This window comes from Aristolochia californica, unplaced genomic scaffold (assembly GCF_029961685.1).
Source record: "Aristolochia californica isolate CCGP_79_NKW_82.1479 unplaced genomic scaffold, dmAriCali1.0.hap1 SCAF_15, whole genome shotgun sequence".
NCBI classification, from domain to species: domain Eukaryota; kingdom Viridiplantae; phylum Streptophyta; class Magnoliopsida; order Piperales; family Aristolochiaceae; genus Aristolochia; species Aristolochia californica.
In genome coordinates this window covers 7,414,267-7,440,394 of record NW_027181826.1, presented here as the reverse complement: position 1 = coordinate 7,440,394, position 26,128 = coordinate 7,414,267, and the positions used below count along the sequence as shown (strand labels likewise).

Here is a 26,128-nt window from a genome sequence, read left to right as displayed (position 1 = left end):
CCATTCAGACAACATGCTTTCTAGCATTCGCTACTTATTCCCTTCTTCAAAGTTTTGGTCAGACGGTCCTTAACTAATTGAGCGGTTTTGATGTTAGAAATTTCCTTAGGAGCTTGTTGTATAGTCAAAGTATACTTAATGCATATCATTGATGACTTTAAGTGTTTGATATCATCAAATATATTTTAAATGGGAACTGAGAGACAACATGCATTTGACTTACTAAGGTTGAAGGCAACACAACTATATAATAAACTAAGTAAACGTAAAAACTTGGACAAAATCACTCACAAAAACTTGTATAAAGAAGTCGAAGATGGTAGAAAACACTTGATCAACTTGAATAAAATGATTTCTAGTTATAGATAACAATTAGCCAATGCTTCATGAACATGTGTGGCAAAAATATGAGGAAATAACTAGAAGTATAATTAATCATTATTCTTGGTATTTCACAATTGAGAAAGGTACTTCGCTTAATATAAAATCAAAGTTTAATGCCAAATAAAAATGCCATGTAAACAAAATTTTAATTATTTACCAAAAAATTGATAAATAATGATAGTGTGTGACTCAAAGTAGTGATGGGCGTATTAGATTCCCAATATGTATTGGGAGCCTTAAAATTCGATATGTATTAGGTGTATCAGGTGGCATGCGACACTTGTATCGACTTGTATTGATTATTATAAGGTGTATCAATTAGGTTAAAATCCTATATATTGGCTAACATGTGATACATATTGACAATACCCCCATCCATGACATACAACAACAACCAAACTGAAGGCTTATTAAATATTTTTGTGCTTCTATCCTATACAAATCCCTATCCTGGTTGACCCAAGAGAGAGAGAGAGAGAGAGATGACCCTCAACATGTACAAATATCTAAGACATAACAAAATAGCTTGTTGTGCAATCTTTCAAAACATACATGTGATTAAGTTTCAATACTTATATCAATTATGAAATATTAGATAATGTAGGTGTCATTCTCTTGATTATAATCCAGAAATGTACTTGTTTACTATTGATTTCTATGTTAACATGTGCTAGTTAATTGTTAGGAAATAGATCACCTTTTCTAATTCTCTTGACGTTGGTATTGTTTTACTTGATCAAAGTTGTTGTAAGTCGGACTTCAGCTAGTTACTAATATAAAAATAGTCTTCCATATGTCTCCTCGTTCGTCACAAGTAAGAATTATTGAAAACAAAAGAAATTCAAAACTGTATAAGTTATTTTGTATACTATTCTGATTATGAGTAGCTTATTCATATACGTTTGTTTACCCATTTATTGAATAGTAAAATGGTAATCAGTAAACAACTGTAAAATAATAACAAAATTAATTTAAATTCTATAACAATCATATAACATTTTAAAACCACATAACTATGTATACAAATGACTAGAACAATGATAATATAATGTATAAAAAATCATAAAAAATACATTAAAATATCCTTTTAAAGTCACTGAAATCATATAAATCTATAATATATAAAAAAAACTCTAAATTACCTGCACATATAACAGGGTAACGGGTATTGAATAAGCCGTATCTATTGTTGTTCTGTTCAATAAATAATAAATAGATTTACCATAATAGCTAATGGAATAAGACTTTTTATTTAATTTAATACAATAGTAAACGGAAAAATTAGATAAACGAGTAAAATTGACACCCGACTAACATCTAAAACGATTAAGTGCTCTCCAAAGCCGATTGGACTGCTACTCCGTTCGGAGCAGCAAATCCCATAACAACGGACTAGCATCCAGTCCTAATCGATACAGAAAATCATCCTGCGTGGTGCGTACGGCGTACCTATCCGTTTGTCGGTAACAATCTTCGAGTGAGACGGACCTACTTTCACCGCTAGACGATACCGGTTTATCAACTGCCATTCCCTCTCTCAAAATAGGAAAAACGGTTTGCCGTAGCCGTCTCGTAGAGCCCTACAATCGGTCCGGTGGAAATGTTGGGAGCTCTTCTCTTCATCGTTCTCCTGCTCCTTCAGAGAGGATTCTGCTCGTCTGATTGGATCGGAGAATTTGTTGGGTCCTACGACGGCGGGTTGTGCGCTCAAGCCATCCGTCCTTTCGGATATGCCTGCTTCGAGCACACGGTATTCATTTGTCGTCCTCTCTGTTACCTTTTTATTTTTATTTTTATGATGTCCATCCGTTTTAAGTTTTTTTTATGATGTGCATCCGTTTTAAGTTTTTTAAGCATGTCTCCAGTCTTCTGAGTGTGCGTCAAAGGTTCTCTATCAGGAAAGTTGATTTAGATTCTGGTTTATATTTCTAGATAATGGTTACTATATTTTCTTTTCATGGAAGGTTATTTTTATTTTAGAAGTATTTTTAACCTTCTTAAAATATCTCTGTTCACCTAAAAAGAAATATAATAATGGTTATTTGGATTATTTGCAAAATAATTAGTGTCGCTGGATTAATTGTATAACAAATAGGTTGTTATGGTTATAAGTATGAGTTTGACCGGTTCTTGTAACTTCAGAGATTGTTTCAACTCTCAATTCCAGCCAATCAATCCACTCTCGATGCAGCCATTCCCTCTATGAGCACCCGACTACAGCATGTAAAGATAAAAAGCAATGGAAAATTAATCTACTTATGACGTGATAGAACGACTGAAAACCTTCTCCATTGTGTGCCAGTCAAGGAGAAAGTTGAATAAAGTAATTGAGATTTCAATAACATGGTATTTTGTTCAGTAACAAACCCATTATTATGCTAACCAGTAAGCGAGTGCCAGTCTTGCCTGTCTCTTGGTACTAATTACTGGCTTGTAATCTTGTATTGAGCAGAGTATTACAATGTTAGTGTTAGGTTCTTCCCTTGCCATGGATCGAGTCACCCTTCTTTCCTCTCTTCCCTCCATGGATGATCTTGACGTTGGAAGAGAACCCTTGTTTCTTGAACGAGTAATGGTGGAACTCAATTAGAATGAAGGAGCTTTGGAGGAAGCTCAACCTTGGACCTCAAAGGGAGAATCCGACCTTGACCTCTGAGGGAGAATCAGACCTGTAAAATATAATTTTCTCAATTCTTGCCTCTCTTTTCCTTCACGTCCCCCTAAATAGGGTTGAGGACGAAAATACAAAGATGACCCATAGGTCAAGTGGTTCACGCCACATTACACTGAACCAACCCAAAGTAAACCAAACCAAATAAAGTAAACCAAACCGAATTGAAATTACATGAAAAGTAAATTGACATAATTTAATTCCTATGCCTATGGATAACTCGTGATGCTATGGAGTCCATAACAGTTAGGTTTCTGAGCAATCAATACCAAAAGAAAACAAACAATGTTTACATGAACTTTTTTTTCCCAAGAAGTTAACTCCCAAGAAAGCTAAAGTCCTGGCTTTCTAACCAACTTAACTCCTACTCACGATATGGAATCCATTTATGGTCCCACCTCATGAGGGCGACCCAACAGAAAAGAATGTGAGCAAGAATTTGCTCCACTTCAGCCCTCATGTCTTCTAGTTAGATTTGTCCCAATTGGTAAAGCAATCCAAAAGCTTAACCTTATGTTCGAGAGAACAAAAGCTAAGTAAAAGTCATTGCTTTCATTTTTTTCTAAAGCAAGCAAGCGCTGTTTTATTTCTGTTTTAATGTTGCATTCCCTTGTTTATCATTATTTATGTCTTCTTGTAGGTTGAAACAAAAGATGGTTACCTTTTAGCTGTTCAACATATTCCAAACAGTAGAGAAGGTATACAGATTGCTGCAGGTCCTCCAGTTTTCCTTCAGCATGGGCTATTTCAGGTGGCTTTCTTGCTAGAGTAATAAATATTATTTTTATCAAATATAACATTATTGTGCTGTATGCAGTGGAGTATTCTCTGAAATGAAATGGTTTAAGAGTTCTTAAAACTTTCATTTATACTTTTGAACTCGTTCAAGAAAAACAAGAGTATAGTACATGAAACCCTCTTATGAGTTGCTTGAACTTCAAAGTTCATGAAGATCAACCAATGTTTGAATCAGTTTGGGTGAATCACATTATTCACGTATAGGAATTAGTGTTATTAATGAGTGAAAACTCACTGAGAAGAATTAGAGTCGAGCCTCCTGTTTACAAATTAAAAGTTGCACATTCAGTCCATTGGATTCAACTTTTTGAAAATTTTGGCCCCTTCCCAATCACTACTTTTCAAGTGAATCATTCTGCAGGGCTCCTGCTTCAGTCATCTACCTGGGTATTCAAGTTTTTCTGCTTCCTTCTAACTTAATTATTTCTTGATATATGCTTCTTGATTTTGTCCATTTTGGAAGTAGTGAGGTACTCATAAACTGCCTCTTGTAGGCTTTATAAGATGAACTTTGTCTTCAAAATTCATGAACTTTTTATGCTACCGGCTTCTATGTCCAGCTCTTATATTTTTAATTAAAACTTGATAACTATTGACAGGGAGGAGACGCTTGGTTTGCAAATTCAAAGGAAGAGTCTTTGGGGTTCATTCTTGCAAATCAGGGCTTTGATGTATGGGTTGGGAATGTGCGTGGTACTCATTGGAGCCATGGGCATGCCTCATTGTCTGAGAAAGAGAAAGTATGCTTTCAGGCTAATCCTACTTAATTACCTGTTATTGTCTATGTTGGCAAGTGACTCAATCACTGCTGCAGAAATTCTTAGAGAGATCTTGTTTCGAACTAGTCAAAGTATCACAACATGAGCAATCCTAGCCACCAAGTCAGTATTTCGAATTTGGATCTGGTTGCTGGAATTTCCCTTTAAGCAATCTAGATATGGGCCATCATTTGGGTGGAGGGTTGTCTGTGAAACTAGTGTGTCACAGAAGACTCATCCAGATTGTAGGCAATGGTGCTCTGGATTCTGGAAACTGATTCTTCATGACTGCCACTTGATTGGTATTCTTGTGGTTCTTATATAAATATTCTGAGAAAATGTAAATACTCTAAATCTTATAACAATCATATGTAAAATGTAGATTTTCATTTTCTTTTCTCTCATCAATGTATAGGTATGTCATTTGAACTCCTAGAAATTTTGCAGGCATTTTGGGACTGGAGTTGGCAGGAACTTTGTCTGCATGACTTAGCTGATATGATCAATTATGTATATTCAAAAACAAACTCAAAAGTTTTTCTTGTAGGCCATTCACAGGTATTTAGTTTTCTAAACAACAGCACAAAGTTATTCTCTTAAGCCTGCTTTGAGTTCCATATACATGACAATTTCCTCCTATCTTTTTGAATGATGGTGATATGTGTCTTAAGCAGTTAGAACTAAATATTGTGCTATTTCTTTCAGGGAACCATAATGGCTTTGGCTTCATTGACTCAGCCAGAAGTAGCCAATATGGTTGAAGTTGCAGCTCTTCTTTGCCCTATAACTTATTTGCGCCATATTAGTTCTCGATTTGTACTTAGAGCAGTTACAATGCATCTTGATCAGGTACTACATAGTTCTCCATAAGTGTGCAATGATAAATGACGTAACCAAAAGAGGTAATAAATTATATTTTATTGTGTTTCAGATGCTTCTTGCAATGGGCTTTCATCAGCTGAATTTTCGAAGGTGGGTCTGAACTTCTACTAATTTTCTTACAGGAAAGTTTCATAATCCTGCTATTTGCTTGTGCATGCTGAATTATTTTTGTATCCAGCAATACGGGTGTTCAGATTTTGGATTCATTATGTGATGGCCATATGGACTGTAGCGATTTGCTGGCATCCATAACAGGTGACTCTTTAAGTGTCCTCTTTCTTAATAATGCTGATCCTTTTATTCCTTGAAGTATTGCCTTATTAATATCTCTTTTTTATTTATTTCAACATGCTCATGATCTCCCACTAAGATATGGTAGTGACTAAGATTAAGCTGTACATTTAGAAATTACAAAAAAATTAAATCACAGCCCTGAATTGTTCCATTTAGTTATGTAATTTTGGACCTTTCAAGATACTTGATCATCTGTTGGACTCATAACTGTTAAGTCCTGGAGGCCGCAAAACTCGGGGGAGGGGGGACAACCCTATCATTGCCCTATCACTCAAAATATTTGGACAACCCTTTACCCATAAATTTGGTTTGCAAACCTGCCACCCTTCTTTCTCCTTTTTGTTCTTTCCCAATCTATCCACAAGGGAAGGCAAGAATTTTTGGGGCCTCAACATTGTCGGAATTTTGGAATGAGCACAAGAGAAGAATTTTTTAGGGTAAGCAAACTTCTTTGGGAGGAATAATTGAAAAAACAATGCACTCATCTTGTTTTGGACTAGCAAACTAAAAGATGCGTACCACCTGCTCAGCTTAGTCGATAGGAGGACTTGGCAAACAATTATCCAGTTGGCCGTGTATTTCAATGTCTAGCCGATAGCTTGGCTTCCTCCTAAGAATTGGTTGAAACTCATTGATGACAACTCTAGGGGGAATATTGGGCTTATGAATAGCAGGGGAGTGGTCAAGGACTTGGACGGGACAATTCTCCATGTTTTTTTTGTGCCCTTAGGCCATAGTGAGTCCGCGATGGTAGAGGTCAAGGTTTTCTAGTAGGAGTTTAGACTTTATTTTGGGAGGTTTGATCCCCAAAATATCTTGAGCATATCTTAGTTTAGACTTTATTTTGGAGACTTAGTTGTAGTCATATCTTGAGCATTGGGCAAAAAGCTCCTTGTTAAAATACCAGTTCAGGGGTATTTTGGTTATTTCCAATACTCTGATTTATCCTTGCTTATGTCTGCTGGTTAGATAATTACATTATATTCTTATGTTACAAATTTCATTCAAATCAGAGTTGTATTGTAGGAGTTATGTGATCATTATATTCTTATGTTACAAATTTCATTCAAATCAGAGTTGTATTGTAGGAGTTATGTGATCTTTTGTAACTAGGGGGCATTTTTTTCCTTCTTGTGATTATCAATTAAATCCCTAATAAAAGAGTGACAACTCGTGCTTTTCAGGCACGAACTCCAATGCAACCACGATTGTTTCTCCCCTTCCTCTTCTCCTCTTCGTTCCTTTACATGGTATCAGAGTAGTGAAGGCAATCTTTTGGGGAAGAGATCCTCTTCACTTTTGTAGCTTCTTCCTCTTCATTCAGCAATCCTATTGAAGGTTCTTTCAAAAAACTCAATTTTTTCTCATTTCTTCCTACCATAACCTATTGGTTGATGGCTTCTACTCTCAACTGAATGACTACTATGATTTGAAGCCCTTTAAGGGACCCTACTTGAAACCCTAGCTTCATAACTGCCTACACAACCTACCAATTGCTTGCGCTACCCTACATCATCATCCCCACTTGCCTGCATCATCCATTATTTGTGCAATTAAGCCTCTTTTTACTCAAATTACTGTTTCAATTGCAAAGTGCGACTACTATCAATTGCTGGTTAAATTTGTGACCTAATTTCTTTAGTTGTGGGGCCCACTTACCTACGAAGGAAAAATTGAATTGGGGAAAGTGATCCTTTGTGTATTTCGACGCTTTATTGCATTGAATTGCAATCTCTTTAGGAGAATATTTTTTTTTTTTTTGATAAAGATGTATTTGATTAAAAATGCGAAAAATTACAAAGAGATAGGGAGCAAATCCCTAACAACAAGATGTTGAAGAGAGGCTCCCTGCTTGGCAAGCACATCTGCTGCCGAATTTGCAGATCACGGAATGTGAGACCAAATACAAGAAAATAATGTGGTAATCTCTAAAATCTCTTGGAAAATTTCCCAATGCCTCCACGGCGAAAAGGAAGTGCCACGACCCCATCGAATGACTACCTTGGAATCCCCTTCAATGTGAATTGGGCCACTGCATTTATCTTTGAAAATCCGGAGCCCATTGAGAAGACCATGTAGCTTTGCAGACGTTGAGTCGGAGATGCCTAATGGACCCGCATAAGAAATACATTGATTGCCAGATGAGTCCGAAATCACACCTCCGAAACCTGCGATCCCCGGATTACCGAGAGAAGAACCATCAAAATTCAATTTTAAGTATCCAACCTCCCGGGGCGCCCACTCTTTCATAACTTGAATCTTGGTCCCCAAATGCATCCTTGCTAGGTTGCTCCAGTTTTCACGAATGGAAGTGCCCTTGAAAGAGCAGAAAGGCTTTTTTGTCAGGAGCCAGGTGAATATTTGGCCCGTCACTTTTTCCGCTACTCTTTTCTCAGATTCAAATTTTACCTCGAACCGCCTCCTATTCCATTCATTCCAAAGCCTCCATGACACAAAACTGGCACATGCTGATAGCATCATTTTAAAGAGCCCAGGAAGGGATAGCCATAGATTGACTTGCTAAAACAGAACAGATCTGCAGAGATATATATTTGCAAACCCAATTTGCAAAAGATAGAGGTCCACACCTTCCAAGAATACTGGCATAATAGCAGGGTATGGCTGGCGGATTCTGCTTCAATGTTACAAAAAGGACATAGTAGGTCTATAGAGGGGTGACCCCTTCTTCGAAGCACATCCGCTGTAAGGATCTTATTTTGGCAAGCACTCCACATGAAGAATTTTACCTTTGGAGGGACACAGAGACGCCACACAAAGTAGATATCATGCTCGCTCTGCGTTGAGTCCCAACCATTAATGTGTCTGTATGCAGATGCAACTGAGAATTTGCCGCTTTTGTCAGGCCACCATATTAGCTTGTCTGCATTAGAAGGCCTCATCCTGACATGATTCAAAGAATCCAGTAAACGACTTGCTTCCATTGCCTCTGTATCAGAAAGACCCCTTCGGGGATGGAGGCTCAAATCACCCCCCTCGAAAGCATTTGCCACTGTTATCTCCCTTTGAGTGGAGATAAGAAAGAGACTGCTAAAAGAGTTTCTCAATGGTTCCTGCCCTATCCACCAATCGTCCCAAAATTTAAGAGACCTGCCGCTGCCCACAAAGAATCTACAAGCTGAGGAGAAATCCGGAAGAAGTAAATAAACAGATCTCCAAATGGAGGTTAGCCCTCTCCGATTTCCCCCGGACATCCACCATAAAGAATTCCAGCCCAACTTGGTACGAACCATATCCTTCCAAAGGTTTTGATGAATTTGTGGTGAACTTCCATATCCACTTAAGAAGCAAGGCTTTGTTCATTTCTTTTGATTTCCGAATCCCTAGTCCACCTAATTTCTTAGGCAAACATACTTCATCCCATCTAACCAGGTGATATTTAAAGGAGTCACTCAAACCTCTCCAAAGGAATCTTCTTTTCAATTTATCCATGGTTTTGCATACCGAAGACGGGCAAGGCATAAAGGACAGCGCATAGTTTGGGATGCCAGCAATACATGACTTGAGGAGTATCAGTCTACCTGCTTTGCTGAGGAGCTGCCCCTTCCAAGTTGCTAACCGAGCTTCAATTTTTTCCACCACCGGGTTCCATAAGTTTTGAGACATACGCCCATGGAAGAGAGGGAGACAAAGATATTTTGCAGAAAGTGTAGTAGTAGAGCAACCAAATAAACTTGCCATCTCTGCAAGGTTCTCCTGGTCCACATTAAATCCTATGAGAGATGTTTTCTCCCAATTAACTTTCTGCCCTGATGCTATTTCAAAAAGTCCCAATACTGCCTTTATCCTCCTAGCACTGTGCATATCTCCGACTCCAAAAATAATAGCATCGTCTGCGTACTGTAGAATCGGAATATTAAAAGCCCGGTGCGGACTTGTTGGAGATAGCCATCCAAGGTCGATCGCTGAATTGAACATAGCGGACAGGAATTCTGCTACTATGTTAAATAGGAGCGGGGAAAGAGGGTCCCCTTGGCGAATACCCTGGTTCCTTTAAAATGTCCACATACCGAGCCATTGAGTTAAGGGAATATGATGCTGAACCCACACAATTCCTGATCCAAAATCGCCATCTTTCTCCAAATCCCATTTTTTCCATTATTTCATAAAGCAAGATCCAATTAACTATATCAAAAGCTTTTTCAAGATCAAGCTTTAATGCAATTCTCGGGTCCTGAGTATGTCTGAAATGGTCCATAAGCTCGTGTGCAGCCATTGTGGAATCTAGAATCTCTCTCCCCTTAAGGAAGCGCCTTGACCTCTGTGGGTGACGATGGGGAGCACTGCCTTTAAACGATGTGCTAAGATTCTCGCAATGATTTTATATGCACTCGTAACAAGACTGATGGGGCGAAAATCCTCAAGTTTCTCAACTCTTGCTTTTTTCGGAACCAATGTGATAAATGACGCACCAATGCTGCGGTATGTGATGTTGTTTCTGAAGAAGCCGTGGATCATAGCACTTATATCTTCCTTCAGACTAGCCCAAAACTTTTTTAGAAAGTCCCCATTAAAGCCATCTGGGCCCGGTGCCCTGTCACTCTCCATGCCCAAGACACCCGCTCAATTTCGGCCGAAGAAAAAGGAGATTCAATTCGTGCTGCAGCTGCTGTGGAGATGCGAGAAAAGCTAACGTGTGTAAGCTTCGGCCTGTTGGTACACTCCTCCGAGTATAACTCTGTAAAAAACTTAACCAGCTCGTTAGTAATTGAGATCCGACACGACGTTACCTCATTATTAATGCATAATGAGGTAATTCGATTGGATCTCCTTTTTGCCGAAGCGACGGCCTGAAAAAATTTGGTATTTGCATCTCCTTCTTTTAGCCATTTGAATCTGGCTCTTTCCTTCCATCGAACCTTCTCTTGATGCAGAATAGTGTTGAGCTTAAAATTGAGAGAGACTCAAAGCGAAAATTTATCGGAGGTTAAGTACCTTTGTTCCTCCACCAAGTCCAGAGCCGCAATCTGGGATATGAGGGAAGCCTTCTCAGCAACCGAAGAGGTATGACGACTAGTGGCCCACTCCTTAATTTTTCCTTTGATGAAGTGCAGTTTTAGGGGAAATGCCCACTCCCTTCTACCAAGACTCGGACCCTCATCCCACCAACCATCAATAAGAGACTCAAAATTGTCCTCCATTAACCAAGAGTTTTCAAACCGGAAAGGCGAGGGCCCCCATTTTTCAAAAACTGATGTCAACAAGATAGGCCAATGATCTGAGCCTACCTTGTTCAGAACTCTTCTAGTAACATTTCCAAACATCTGTAGCCAGTTGTTACATGCCAAGAACCGATCCAATTTAGATAATACAGGTTGTTGCTGACTGTTTGTCCATGTGTAATTCTTCCCGGATAAGGGAATCTCATCCAAACCATTCCCCTCAATGAAGTCTGAGAAGCCTCGCATAGAGTCTATAATGCGGGTAGCCGGGGGGCTCTTCTCATGACAGTATCTGATGGCACTGAATTCCCTACAAGGAGCCATGGGAGATTCCAATTCTCCAGAAGCATACTAAACTCTTCCCAGAGTAGGCTTCGGTCCCTGTAACTAGTTGGACTGTATACTCCACCCACACACCAAATTCTGTCAGTGGAGAGATCTCTGAACTGTATACCCAAAGAGAAGCGACTTTCCATGATATTAAGAGAGTCAAACTTTGCCGTGTCCCATGCAACAAAGATACCTCTGGAGTGGCCAATAGCATTCACCGCTGCCCACTTAATTGAGGGGCACGCCCAAAGTTCTTTGGCAATATCATCTGTCTTCTCTTGACACTTTGTTTCTTGGAATATGACAATTGAAGGCTTGAATTGAGATAGGTAACTTGATATCGTGCCGTGCTTCTGGGTAGTGCCAATCCCTCTGACATTCCAAGACAGCAAGATCATTTGCTACCCCGGCCATGAACTCCCAACGCCGCAATGTCCCCATTCAGCTGTCCTTGATACATCACACCCGTTAGGCGTGCCAATTCCATCATATTTTGCCATGTCTCTTCATCATATTTTTTATTCTCCATGTGAGGTTCCTTCACAATACTCTCAGCTCTGTCAGTGGGAGAAAGAGCCGGATCTATATTCTTTTTTACAGCAAGGCTAGTAGCTTCTCTCTGAGATAAATTAGTTTCCAGATTTCCTCTACTTCTCTGGTAAGTATTCCGTAGAGGGGGAGAGCTTGGAACCATGTTAGGGAGTTTTCCTTGGCCTGGGTATTCTACCCGATTAGTCTCCATTTGAGTGCTTGATAATTCTGTGAAATTTGCCAATCTTTCTTTTCTCTGCGGGCCTGATCCTTGCTCGACAGGAATTGGAAGAAGACTTAGAGTAGCTCCTTGAAAATTTTCATTCCATTCCCCGAAAGAGACAGAGGTCGGGGGGAAGACGGATTCGTGACTTTCTCTTGAATCTGAGCTTGAGGCGTCAGAGCCCGATGTGATTACTGGTTCCTCAGGCTGATGCGCATGAGAGGCTTTTGGCTCGAGGTTCAAATTTATCTTCTCTTTTTGTTTTTGCTTTTCTGTAATCTCGGGATGAGTGGAGGGATGTTTCTGTTGGGTAAACTTGGGTATGGATGAAAAGAAAGACGCAGATATAGGGGAGAGGGTATTCTTGGAATTTGAAAAAATTGAAACACCAGTATTATCCGAGAGGTGTGAAGTGTAACCGGGCTCTTTTATCGGGATACGCTGACACTTTATTTTTGAATTTTGAAGGGACACGATTTCCGAGAATGTATCTGTACTCGGTATACCCTTTTCCTCGTTTTGATTTGAATTTTGAATTAAAGTGAGGAGGGAATGAGTGCACTGCTCGTTTGAGTCCGTGAGTGATGTATTGGGTGCTGTGAGGGGTAACTCTGAAGAGAGCCCAGACACACTACCCTCGGTAGCTTTTAGGGTAGCTTTTTGGGGTTTCGAGATAATTTTAAAAGCCTCGGCTGCAGAGTCCCCTTTTTCAAACTTTGAATCAGAAATCAAATTAACTTTATCTGACAGACGTACCTCTTTTTCCGGGATCGATGTACTTCTCGAAAAACTCCCCTCTGAGTTTGCATTCGAGCTTTTGTGTGAGTCATGACTCGGGAGTGACACTGACTCACCTGAAGTGGAGAAACTCCGTTGAGTATTCGCAGAGTTACCTCATCCCGGAGTCACACTGGCTGGAGTCTTCGGAATAGTGTTTCTCTTTCGCGTCCGGCAACCTTCCAGCGGCCGCAACACACCGAGCTCCCCGAAAGACACCTCTAGCCATACGGAATATTCACCGAAGCTCAGTTTTTGGTAGCCCGTCTCTTTCCATTGCCAGGTGGGGTCGACGAAAGCCATCACAACATCCAGTTTGGAGCCATCTGCCGTAGATTCCAACCATTGTATTATCTTTCCGAAGGAAGTAAAAATTTTACTGAGTACTTCCTCCGTCCATAGTTCGATTGGTAGGCCACGGATTGAAACCCATTGGCCGAGAGGCTGCCCTACCGGAGTTGTTTCCCATTCCGTCACAAATAGTTCCTCTTCTTGTAGCCATTTCTTATTCCCCAAAATTTCTTCCGTTTCCTCTCTCAATTTCGTAGTAACCAGCCACTTCCCGGGTTCCATCCACGCAATTTTTGGTTGAAGAGAAAAAAACTCGCCGAACCAAAGAGTGAGTCTGAGGCTACTCCATCTCGCCGAGGGGGATTCCACGATGAGGCTTGTGCTGAGTTTCTGTTTTCCATTTTCGAAAAGATCCAGGGGTAGATTTATGACCGGGAGTTTATCGGGAGTTTGGGGGATTTTTTGGTGGGGGTTTGAGGGTGATATAGAGAAAGAGGGTTTAGGAATTTTGTTGTTCAAAATGGACATTGGAAGGGGTGGGAAATGACGAACATCTTTCCTAGGAGGTAGATTGTTCTTTCCCTTTCTCGTCGCAGAGATCTTAACCATTTTCTCGCCGAGAGCCAGGATCGAGCTTCGCAGCTCTTTCCAACAGTGATAATCTCCGAGAAATTCCGGTAAGTACACACGCGCCATGACTTTGAGTCCTCTCCTCTGAAGAATTTTTAGCTCTCTGATACCTTTTTTCCGGAATACAGATATGGTAAAAGAAATTTCATCAATGCGGATTTCACGAAATCTTGGAGCATTTCCGTAATCTCCTTCCAAAACGTGGGCAAAATCCGAGATTGAAGCAGGGGATAGAGATATACGATTGTCTTTGCCCATTCCTTATCGTTATACGAACTGCCTGTCCCTGCGTTAGGTCCATCGAGAGTTTTGTGTCGTCGTGTACCCACGATGCTTCTCCTCTTCTGATGCTTCTTTTGCGAATTGCAGACCTTCCCTTCACCGTGCGCCAGGGCCCATCCTCCTCCATCGCCGGCGATTTTCCCCTGTCCTCTTGTCTCTGTTGAGCCTCAATATCCGACGTTTCCATTTTTTCCCCAGAGAATACTCTTTAGGAGAATTAGATGGCTGAATCCAGCACATAGGTTGTTGTCCAAAGGACAACTGACAGTGTAGATGGCAAACACTCTCAACCTATTCAGATAACAACTTTCTGATTGAATGGGTCAAATTATGTGAATTGGTCAATGTCTATTCTTATGATTCTGAAAGTTAGAAGGATGGCTAAATTAGAGATGATCCCCCTATATCAATTACAGAGGACTGGGAAGCAGAAGATAGTCAAGTTATGATTTGCCCAGTAAATAGTATGGAGTCACAAATTTAGTGACCAAATTTTGAGTTGTGAGACAGCAAAAGAAATATGAACTATCCTGGCTTCTATCTTGTCCCAAGAGAGTAATTTGTCTCGGATTGATGAACTATATGTCAAGTATTTTAATATGAAGCAAGGACGTAGATCGGTGATAGATTATTTCACTGAAATGAGAGGGGTGCTACAAGAAATCAACACCTTTCATCCTTTTACTACAAATGTTGAGGACATTTGGAAGAAAGAGAATCAATTTAGGTGGCCAGGTTTCTAGATGGTTTGGCATTTGAATATGACATTATTCGGGCTCAATTATTGGCCAATGAAGATGTGACTACTTTGAGCAAGCCTTTAATAGAGTCCTTAGGGCATAAAGTGCAATAGTGAATAAACATGAAAAAGATGCAAGCTTATCAGATGCTATCACTCTTAACCTTCAATCATCCATTGGTAAGCCCAAGGGTAGTTTCGTAGTAGTAACAGAGGTAGAGGTCGCTCTTTCTTTTTCTCGAGACTATAGCCGAAATGAAAAGGGATAAAAAATGCGTTTACTATGGTTGGACTAACCATATTTCTAACATGAGAGAAATCTGGTAAACCTACCTAGGACAATTCCATAGTTATAGATAGATGTTACTGTCCCAGATCTGACACAAGGATTCGTTGGGAGGATCTTGGATCTGCCACGGGTTACGGGTCTGCCATGCATTACTGTAGGGATAGTAGGAAGACATGGGGAAGACGAAGATCAATGGAAGATGAGAGAATATGTGGGTTTTTGAGGAAAACCCTGACCTCGAGATCAAGAAGGTGATCTCAAGCCTGTTTACGCTAGATTTAACCTAATTCTCAATACTTCAATGCCTGTCTTTCTCATTACTCATACCCCTTAAATAGGGTTCACCCTGTTAGGGTTTAAGATAAAATATTACAAAAATACCCCTATAAATAAAATATTCCAAAAATACCCTTGTGGCCTAAAATTGAAATAAATAAAGTAAATTAAAGAAAACAACTAAAATAATAATGTTATTGCGTGTATAACATTACACCCCCCCGGAAGATGAGCTTGTCCTCAAGTTCGGAAGTAGTGTCTGTATGCCGACGTCTCCATCTGTGCCCGAGTAGCATCTGCGATCGCTATGTTCGCCCTCTGGACGCCCAAAAACTGGAGCATACCCTCTAGTTTTTTTTTTGGCTCGGACCGAGTTGGCCTGAGTTGACTCGGTGTAGTATGCCCGGTCCCTTGTGAGACTCAGCGGACTATGCCGATTAAATTTTCCTAACTTAGGAAAATTTAATCGGAACCCGTCTTCTTCCTTCTGCAGCTCCCGAACATTGCGGCTGTTGGTTGCGACAGCGGATCCTTTCCTCACGGCACCGACGAAGGCGGGCGACGGTCGTCTCCTGCCTTTCTCACGGCACCGACGGAGTCGCCTGCTTTTCTGGTGGCAAATTGCAGCCCGTTGGGGCTTCGCTACCTGGAGAGTTTCTGAGACAAAGGGCTCTCGGAAATGTGTGAATTTTTGTTTCTCAGCCCCCCCGGAACAGAGACCTCATGTGGAAATTTCGCCTACGGCGCCGACAGAATCTCCTGCTTCTCCAGTGGCGAAGAGAAGCCCGTTGGGGCTTCACCGCTGGGAGAGTTGCCGAGACAGAGGGCTCTCGGAAACGTGTGAATCTCTGTTTCTCAGCCCCCCGGAACAGAGACCCCTTGTGGAAATTTCGCCTACGGCGACGATGGAGTCTCCTCTTCCGCCGGTGGCCCACAGGAGGACGTCGAGGTGTCCCTGCTGGAGGATTTTCCGTTGCCTAGTTCGAGAGACGTTTTGGCGCCCCTTTTTCCCGTCGCCCTTTCTCCCATGTGCTCCGCGCCATGCCGGCTGCCAGATCGATGGACCCCGACGGAAAGGTGTTGTGGTTGGGTGCCCGCTGAACTTTCTTCGACAGTGAACAACACCCCTTAGGGGCTTCTCCGGTGGCCGATTTTATTGGCGTTGCTTGTGGAATTCTGGTTTCCCGTGATAAGGGGTTTGGAGTCGCCCCCAAACCTTCCGCAGGTGCTTCGGCCGGTAAACGGGACGAAAATTTTGATTTTTCCGGCCGTTGGCTTATTGCCCTGTCTGAGATAGCTTTTGCTACCTCTTGTGCGCATATGTGGTCGGAGATTTGAGGTCGTGTGACCTATTTTGCTGCAACATCGAGTTCCTCCCTTGCATAACATTCAATGGAAGCATCTAACTGTGCTCGTATTTCTTCCAATTCCTTACCCATAGCAATCCATCTTTCTTGGGATATAGGATAACCCATTGTGTTCCCGCTCTGATACCAGTTGTTACGGTCCCGGATATGACACAAGGATTCGTTGGGAGGATCTTGGATCTACCACGGGTTACGGGTCTGCCATGCATTACTGTAGGGATGGTAGGAAGACATGGGGAAGACGAAGATCAATGGAGGATGAGAGAATATGTGGGTTTTTTAGGAAAACCCTAACCTCAAGATCAAGAAGGTGATCTCAAGCTTGTTTACACTAGATTTAACCTAATTCTCAATACTTCAATGCCTGCCTTTCTCATTACTCATACCCCTTAAATAGGGTTCACCCTGTTAGGGTTTAAGATAAAAATATTACAAAAATACCTCTATAAATAAAATATTCCAAAAATACCCTTGTGGCCTAAAACTGAAATAAATAAAGTAAATTAAAGAAAACAACTAAAATAATAATGTTATTGCATGCATAACAATAGAGACGCCATCTCTCTGGTTCACATGATGAGATACAAAAGCTACTACAACAACTTGGCTAGTTGACTACACCATCTACTACTTATGCTATCATTGAGTCTGATCCTTCATCCTCACCAAGTGCCACTATGGTGAGCACAAGTGTGATTGCACTGAATGTCTCCCAATTCTCCCTTTTGGATCATCGATTTAGAGGCATCTAATGTCAGGTATGTCCTCCTTATTTCAGTCTATTCATCTATCTCCTTCATATCACTGTGTTACTTTAGTTGATGGATCCACCTCTCCTTCTCAGGGGAGGGTGTTATACATACCACTCCCCAGATATCTTTAAATTCTGTTTTATTTGTTCCGATATTCCGGCAAACATTTTGTCTGTCAGTCACATCACTAAGTTTTTAAATTGTTCAGTAAACTTTCTCCTTCTTATTGTGTTTTTTAGGACTTACAGACAAAGAGGATGATTGGTTCCGAGCATGAGAAGGGAGGGTTCTACCTACTGGATGATGTTTCTATTACCAAAGTCGTGACACTTACTACTATAGACTCCTTATACTTATGGCACCTACGCTTGGGGCATCCATCACCAGTTAAGCTATGTCAGTCATTTCCTTCCTTGCCAATAGATATTTCTTTTGATTGTGAATTCTGTCAACTGGGGAAATATTGTCAAGCGAGTTTCTCAGTTAGTTCTAGTTGTAGTACCAAATTGTTTGAATTAGTCTATTGTGATGTATGGGGTCCATGTCTGATTCCTAGTCCATCGGGATTCAGGTATTTTGTTTCATTCATAGATGATTTTAGTCGAGTAACTTGGGTGTATCTCCTGTGGGAAAAATCTGAAGAATTTGATGCATTCCTGAATTTTTTAATGAAATAAAGAATCAATTTGGTGTTTATATTCATGTTTTTCATACTGATAATGGATTGGAGTTAATAAAAATTTTCATCATTTTGTGCTTCCCATGGTATTACTCATCAGACATCTTGCACGTATTCTCCTCACCAAAATGGGGTAGCAGAATGTGAAAACAAACTTCTCCTTGAGGTTACTCGGACTTTATTATTACATATAAATGTTCCTAAATCTTTTTAGGGAGAAGCTATTTTGACCTCTTGTTTCTTAATTAATTGCATGCCCCCATTTGTTTTGCATGGTCAAGTTCCCCTACAAGTTTTAAAACCTCGTTGTAAGTTCGTTTGATGTTGTTCTTCATATATTTGGATGCACATTTTGTACATGTGTTGGGTAATTCCTCAGATAAGTTGTCACCTCGATCTATCAAGTGTCTTTCTAGAATTTTCTCATCAACAGAAGGGATAAAAGTGTTATGACCCTATTCCACAAAAGACGTGTGTCAATTGATGTAACCTTCTTTGAGCATACTCCATATTTTGCATTGTCTGTTGAGTTTCCTGTATCATCTGGTCCCTCTATGGATAGTCCTGTTCTTATAGCAATTTTGGATGCATCAGTGACATCAGCTTCTTCTCTACCTCTTCAAGTTCATTAAATGCGCCCTCGCAGTGAGTTACTACATGATGTACCTCTAGCAGCTCCAGCTAGCCCTATCCTCCAGATCGACCTTCTTCCTCTTTGCCTGCAAGTCCAATTCCGTCAAATTTGGATTTATCCATCAGTTTTCATAAAGGTAAAATGTCTTGTACTTCTCATCCCATAAGTATGCGTCCTTTGACTTTTTGTCCCCATCCTTTAAACCTTTGTCATACTTGTTTACTTCCACTATTCCTCATTCAGTGCAGGATGATTTGTGTTCTCCAGAGTAGCAACAAGTTATGGATGATGAGATGAATACTTTAATGTCTAGGGGAATGTGACATCTTTGTGATCCATCAGCAGGGGCACCTATTGTGGGGTGTCTTTGTGTGTACGCCATTAAATATAATGTTGATGGCTCTATTGAACAACATAAAGCAAGGTTGGTGGCAAATGGGTACACATACCTTTGGTGTTGATGTTTTTGAGACGTTCTCACATGTAGCCAGACTTACATTGGTACGTATATTGGTCTCTGTTTGACAATTAATAAACGATGGCTTCGCTTTCTACTTGATGTAAAAAATGTCTTATTGTATATTGATCTACATGAGGAAGTATATATAGAACAACATTCTGGGTATGTTGCTCAGGTGGAGACTGGGAAGGTATATAAGTTAAAGAAGGTTATCTATGGACTTAAACAAAGTCCATGAGCATGGTTCGAGAAGTTTAGTATGGAAGGGATGAAGCCATTGCGACATTCTATGTTCTTGCTCAAAAGGAAGACTGGTGTGGTTATTTTGGTGATCTATGTGGATGATATTGTACTCTCTGGGGATGATCTTGAAGGTATTGCAGTAGTTAAGAAGCACTTGACCAGTCACTTACAAAAGAGTTGGGTCCTTTGAAGCACTTCCTTGGCATTGAAGTTGCTTGCAATAAAAGAGGTACGGTTCTTTCTCAAAGGAAGTATGTGTTAGATATGTTGTAGGAATATGGTCTATTGGGTGCAAAACCATTAGACATGCCCATGGAAATCAATCATAATCTCCATGACACATAAAGCCCTACTCTTAAGGACAAAACACAATACAGACGCTTGGTAGGTAATTCGATCTATACTACGGTTACCAGGCCCGATATATCTTTTGTTGTAGGAGTTGTGAGTCAATTCGTGGAAAATCCTCAGAAAGTGCATGTAAAAGTTGCCCAGAGGATTTTAAAGTATTGAAGGGTGCCCCTGGAAAAAGTCTATTGTATACTCATAATGGCAAATTACGTTCTACGTCAGGCTCTTGCTGCTTTGTTGGGGTAACTTAGTAAGCTTGAAAAGTAAGAAATAGACAGTTGTGGCCAGGTCGAGTGCAGAGCCCGAATATAGAGTAATGGCTCACACTATTAGTGAGTTTATGTGGATTAAATTTGTTCTTCTTGAGTTTGATTTCAAATGCCAGAAACCATGGTTATGAATTGTGGCAATCAGGTTGTTATCTTCATTGCAAACAATCCTTTATTCTATGAAAGAACTAAACATATAGAGGTTGATTGTCATTTTATCAGAGATGTAGTTATGCAAGGGAAGGTGATAACTCCATATGTAAAATCATCAGACCAACTTGGAGACGTGTTTAGAAAGCCTTGGGGAAGACGTGAGCGCTTGTTTTTCTATGACAAGGTGGGATTATTTGATATCTAGTCTCCAGCTTGAGGGGGAGTGTATACTAGTTCAGGGGTATTGGGGTCATTTCTCATATTCTGATTTATCCTAGCTTATTTCTGTTAGTTAGATAGTTACATTATATTCTTATGTTTCAAGTTTTATTTAAAACAGAGTTGTATTGTAGAAGTTAATGTGATTTTTTGGAACTAGGAGCATTTTTATCTTTCTTATAATTATCATTTAAACCCTAATAAAAGAGAGAGAACTCGTGCTTTTCAGGCACAAACTCCAATGCAACCAAGGCTGCTTTTCTCCCCTTCCTCTTCTCTCAACTCTTCTCCACCTATTTGTCCCTCAAATCTCTTTATTTACACCCCTGAAGGGTTATTCTTGGAGGATTATGATGAGATTGGGGACATTACTAGATCTAGACTCATTTGTTGGTAGCAGGCCCTTAGGGGCGGCCAACAAAGTGGCTGGCAATTTGGTTGTGTGTGTGGTGGTGGAGATGGTAGTGGTGGCATGAGGGAGATACTTTGCTATCGAGCTTCCTTCCCATTATGATATGTTGTATTCCTTGTTCTTAGTTTTTAGTGCTTTTGTATCCTTTGCTTTTGTTTCTACCCCACCCCCTCTTGTTTCTTATCCTATTCAGGGCCTGCTTAATAAATTCCCTTTCTCATTGCTTTAAAAAAAGATTATATAATTATAGAAAGAGAAAAATATTATAAAACATAACATGAACTATGACTAGAATTTATGTAGTATTTAAATCAGCAATCGTTAAATGTAAAAACTAAAAACTATAAATAGGGAAAAGAGAAGATGAGAAAAGAAGGGAGAGGAAGCAGAAACATAACGAGATAAATTAAGTAAATGGAAAAGAAAAGAATTAGAGAAAGAAAAATCTTGAGAGGAAAAGATTTAAGATGGAATAGAACTTGACAAAAGGGGTTCCTTGTTAAATGAAACAAATGCCTGTGGCCAAAACAGGTTGTTGCTTGAATGCGTAACAATGAGGTTGTGAGTAGTTTGATAACAACTCTTTGGGCCTAGGGGTAAATGGAAGAAAACGGGCAAGAAATGGGGACCATAGCAAAATGGAAGTTGAAAAGTCCGTGTATATGTTTTCTACAGAGGTAGGAAATGACTTCAAGGAGCAAGAATCATCTTGGATCCTCCAGTCATCGTCATTCCCCATATCTCATATTTGGCCTTGGTAAAAGTAGTAACAGTGAGGGAATGTAAGAATGAAGAGAGGAGACTATTGAGCAGAGGAGAAGAGGCTGTGTGGAAGAACAGCATGTGAAAGTCTAGAGAAAAGAATCCACTTTGGCCACGGTTTGGGAGGGAGGGTTTCTATATAAGAAGGTAAGATTTACAAAATTGCCCACTTCTATACCCCAGTAACAGGGTAATCAGGTACATAATGAGTCTTTTCCATATCTGTCTCGTTAACAAATGATACACAAGTAATCAGGTAATTTTACCCAAATTTGCATATGGGTGATATTCTCTTTTCCTTATGTGTATAGACAGATAGGTAAAACAAAAAATCATGCATCAGGTAAAATTGCCACCCCTAGATATGGTACTATTCACCTGCTAATAGCCCCTCTTACATCTTAAACAAACAACCCAACCAAAGACATGGAGTATATACGTACAGATTAGAGAATGGTGGGTGGGGCTTTTACAACGAACACTGCCGAGGTTGGAATAGACAGCCCAGTGTAAGACACAAAGAAACATACAGACAGTCCAAATGACATACATTGATCTGGGTTGGATATACTCTGATACTGTCTTACACTTATGGAGGTTATTTCCAAAATAACTAGCTGATGATAGTATCCTAATAAATAAACTTAAGATCTTCCAAGCCCCTGATGGCTGTAGTGAAATTCACTTACTAACAGCCTTTCTGACGTCCATACATGAATAAACAGCACAGCCTCAGGCATGGAGCACATGTACTTGGCTAGAGAATGGTGTGGCTTTACCCTTCCTATATTTTATTATTATTTATATATATGTTCCAAAAACAGTATGTAATTTTTTAAATATATTTATTCAATCACAGCTCAATTTTAATATAGTCCAGACTTGAGATTGTTAAGATCATATGAGAAGGTTGAGTTGATGAAGTTAACATCTTGAGCTTGCCTAGCTAGTTCGAGTTGATACTAGCCTCCTGCGGATGGAAAATGTCTATTTTCAATCATGGGGAAAGGTGTTATTGTCTCTATTTTATACATATTTTCTATCTCTTTCTCATGCTACTGGTCAATTTTCCTTAAGCAGCAAGCTAGAGCCATGTTTTGAAAGTTGTATAAGTAGTACTTTTATGCAGGTATGTGCTGAAAGGAACTGGGTTGATGCTGTTGATTTTATGTTAAACTATGGTTCTTGAAATTGAACATGTGCAACTGACAACAATTAACTTATTTCTTTTTTTCAAAGTAAATACATTCACAGATGTAAAGAATTAGTTCAGAAAGAAATACAGAATCACATAATACAATCCAAGGGTCAGTTGTTTCACGAACACATCTTGTGGACTAGTTGTAATCTCAGCTTGCCATCCTATATATTATTCTAGTCTAGAAACACTTTAGAAGGGTAACTCGTTTCTTCATAAACTTATTTTAGAAATTAAAAGGAAGCTTCTCCTTAGTTTTATGGGAAACTTTCCAAAAAATTGAAGGACACCATTTCAGAATGTTTCTAAACCTTTTGCGATAGTTGTACTAAAAGTTCATTGGAAATTTATTTGAAGCTTCATAAAAAAAATATTTTATATTGAAATAAAAAGTGTGGACCTAAATATAATTTGAGATACATCTAATTTCTCTTGTTCCAAACTTATTTTTTATCCCTTATATTCATAATTGATGTTCCTTTTATATTCTTGTCCTAATTTTTTCATTTTTTGACAATAAAATGGAGATAATGGCATTGTTGTAAAAATACTGAAGATTCTTGTAACAAAGTGACTTTTCTAATGAAGAACAACTTGAGTTCTGCATCCTTTTCCTCTTTTATATATTCCTCAAAATAAAAGGTTAAAAAAGGAAATATAAAAATGTTTGGTTAAATAAGATGTCAAATTTAGTAAATTTCTATAACAATTAGAAGTTAAATATCTAATCATAAACTTTTATACTTAAATAATTTGTCTTTGAATCTATACGAATATTTCTTGTTCAATTCTTATGTCTTTCTTATATATATATGGTGATTGACATGATATGAGATGATGTGTATAAATTTTTTCTAGCATCCAGTGTCCAATGTTACTCAAAAGTTCCCTTAATGGCATTACAGGGAAAAACTGTTGCTTCAACAACTCGCGTGTAGACTACTATCTTCAGTATGAACCTCATCCATCATCGTTAAAGAACTTAATTCATCTTTTCCAGAGTGAGTTAATGGCTGTATTCCTTTAAAGAATTTTTTACTGTTGCTATTTTCCATATCATTTCATTTTATTTGTTTGGACTCATAATATCTACCCCACTGGCTTGTCTCCTCCTGCAGTGATTCGAAAGGGTAGATTTGCGAAGTATGATTATGGATTTTGGGGAAACTTAAAACGATATGGGCATTTTGAGCCCCCGGCATTTGATCTGTCGAAAATACCCGAGTCTTTGCCCTTGTGGATGGCTTATGGGGGTAATGATGCATTGGCTGATGTTACAGATGTTAAGCAGACCGTAAAAGAGTTGCAATCTCAACCACAGCTTCTTTACCTCGAAGATTATGGTCACATTGACTTCATCTTGAGCATAACTGCCAAAGATGATGTCTATGACAAAATGATTGAATTTTTTAGGTCCAAGCAAGGTTCAGGTGGACTGGGAAAGGCCGCCCCAATGTGAAGCTGCCCAATATATGGACGTCCGAGTTTATGAGTAAGCTTAGCTTAAAAAAGGAACAAGAACGACATTAAAAATATGTAAATATGTAAATATGTAAGTAAAAAGTTAATTAAATACGAAATCAACTCATATTGATCTAATCAAGTCATCGTATCTCATCTTGAAATTTTAGAAAACCCCTCTTCTTTTGTTACATGATGCAGATACCAACTCCCTCTTCTTTTGTTCATATCCTGCAAATGGGAAGTCATCTCATCTTGAAATTTTAGAAAACGATTCTTCTCGTGATTCTAATCATTTTGACATCAATTCAGTTGTCCATTGCTGGGTATTACCAGAAAACACCTTACGTAAAACATTCAATATATATTCCATTTTTTTTTCTCTTCTTTGGACTTCAAAACCATTATTTCATTAACTGATCTGGATACCTACGGTCAAGATCTGCAACAGACAATTCTATTTTTTTTTCAGCAAAATTCTACTGAAAAAAAATAGATTAATTGTTAAAAGTTTTGCCTGAAAATGTAGGTTAAATTTGTTAGATTTTAGGGTTTCATCAGGAGATGGTCTAGGGTTTAGGAGAAGAAGAGAATAGAAGAAAGAGAACGAGAGAAAAGAAGGCAAAGGAGAGAAGAAAGGAGGGAGCGAGTTTATGCTAGAGGTTAGGGTTTCTTACGGGAAAAAAGAGCACGTGCGTGGCTCTCCCCCTAACTTTACTATTTATAGATGACAGGGCTGAAACCCTAATACATGTAAAGAAAAAAACAAGAACTCAAACTTTAACACAATTACACCCTATGCATCTCCTTCACTTAATTATATAAAATGTCACTCATATTTATTTAACACTCCCCTTAAGTTAATGAAAAAACATCAAATATTCCCAAGTTGGAACACATATCATAGAGAGACTTTATAACAATAGTCTTTGTAAAAACAAATACTTGTTGGTTCTTGGAGGGTATGTACTACATTGATATAACACGGGCTTGTAAAATTTCTCGAATGAAGTGATAATCTATCTCAATGTGTGTAGTCCTTTTCATGAAACACAGGGTTGGTTGTATTAGGAATTAGACGCCTAATTCCAAACTAATGAGAGCAATAATAGTAAACGTGGAAGAAGAGAAAAACAATCACGAAAAGCACAACAAGATTTATACAGGTTCGCCTCAAGGTGAGATTACGTCCTGTCTTCCGCCGCTGCAGTAATCCACTATGAAGATGAAATACTTTACAAGAGAAATCGCACACTTATAAATGTTTCTCTCTAATCTATCAAACTACAACTCGAGACGCTCCCCGGATTAAGATAATAAAAAACTAATAGCAGCGCCCCTCAATTATAAAGACAAAATTAGGGCAACCACGATACAAGAGTAAAATTAGGGCAACCACGACCAACTCAGAGTAGGGCGTTAATTAGGCTCCACAACTTAACAATCTCCCACTTGGAGACTAATCCATCATCAATATCTCCTCTACAACGACAATGTTAGGTTCTTCCCTTGCCATGGATCGAGTCACCCTTCTTTCCTCTCTTTCCTCCATGGATGATCTTGACGTTGGAAGAGAAACCTTGTTTCTTGAACGAGTAATGGTGGAACTCAATTTAGAATGAAGGAGCTTTGGAGGAAGCTCAACCTTGGACCTCAAAGGGAGAATCCGACCTTGACCTCTGAGGGAGAATCAGACCTGTAAAATATAATTTTCTCAATACTTGCCTCTCTTTTCCTTCACGTCCCCCTAAATAGGGTTGAGGACGAAAATACAAAGATGACCCATTAGGTCAAGTGGTTCACGCCACATTACACTGAACCAACCCAAAATAA

The 26,128-nt window shown here is 39.4% G+C and overlaps 1 protein-coding gene across 1 annotated transcript; it reads left to right on the top strand.

Annotated features, from left to right (window-relative positions):
- The first annotated feature begins 1,916 nt into the window (after nucleotides 1-1,916).
- On the top strand, nucleotides 1,917-24,411 carry LOC137952187 (triacylglycerol lipase 1). The gene is made up of 9 exons (XM_068799258.1): nucleotides 1,917-2,134; nucleotides 3,696-3,806; nucleotides 4,453-4,593; nucleotides 5,059-5,169; nucleotides 5,317-5,460; nucleotides 5,543-5,583; nucleotides 5,672-5,748; nucleotides 23,740-23,835; nucleotides 23,953-24,411. The coding sequence occupies exons 1-9, from the start codon at nucleotides 1,985-1,987 to the stop codon at nucleotides 24,291-24,293; spliced, it is 1,212 nt and encodes a 403-aa protein (XP_068655359.1). The 5' UTR covers nucleotides 1,917-1,984; the 3' UTR covers nucleotides 24,294-24,411.
- The last annotated feature ends 1,717 nt before the right edge of the window (nucleotides 24,412-26,128 follow it).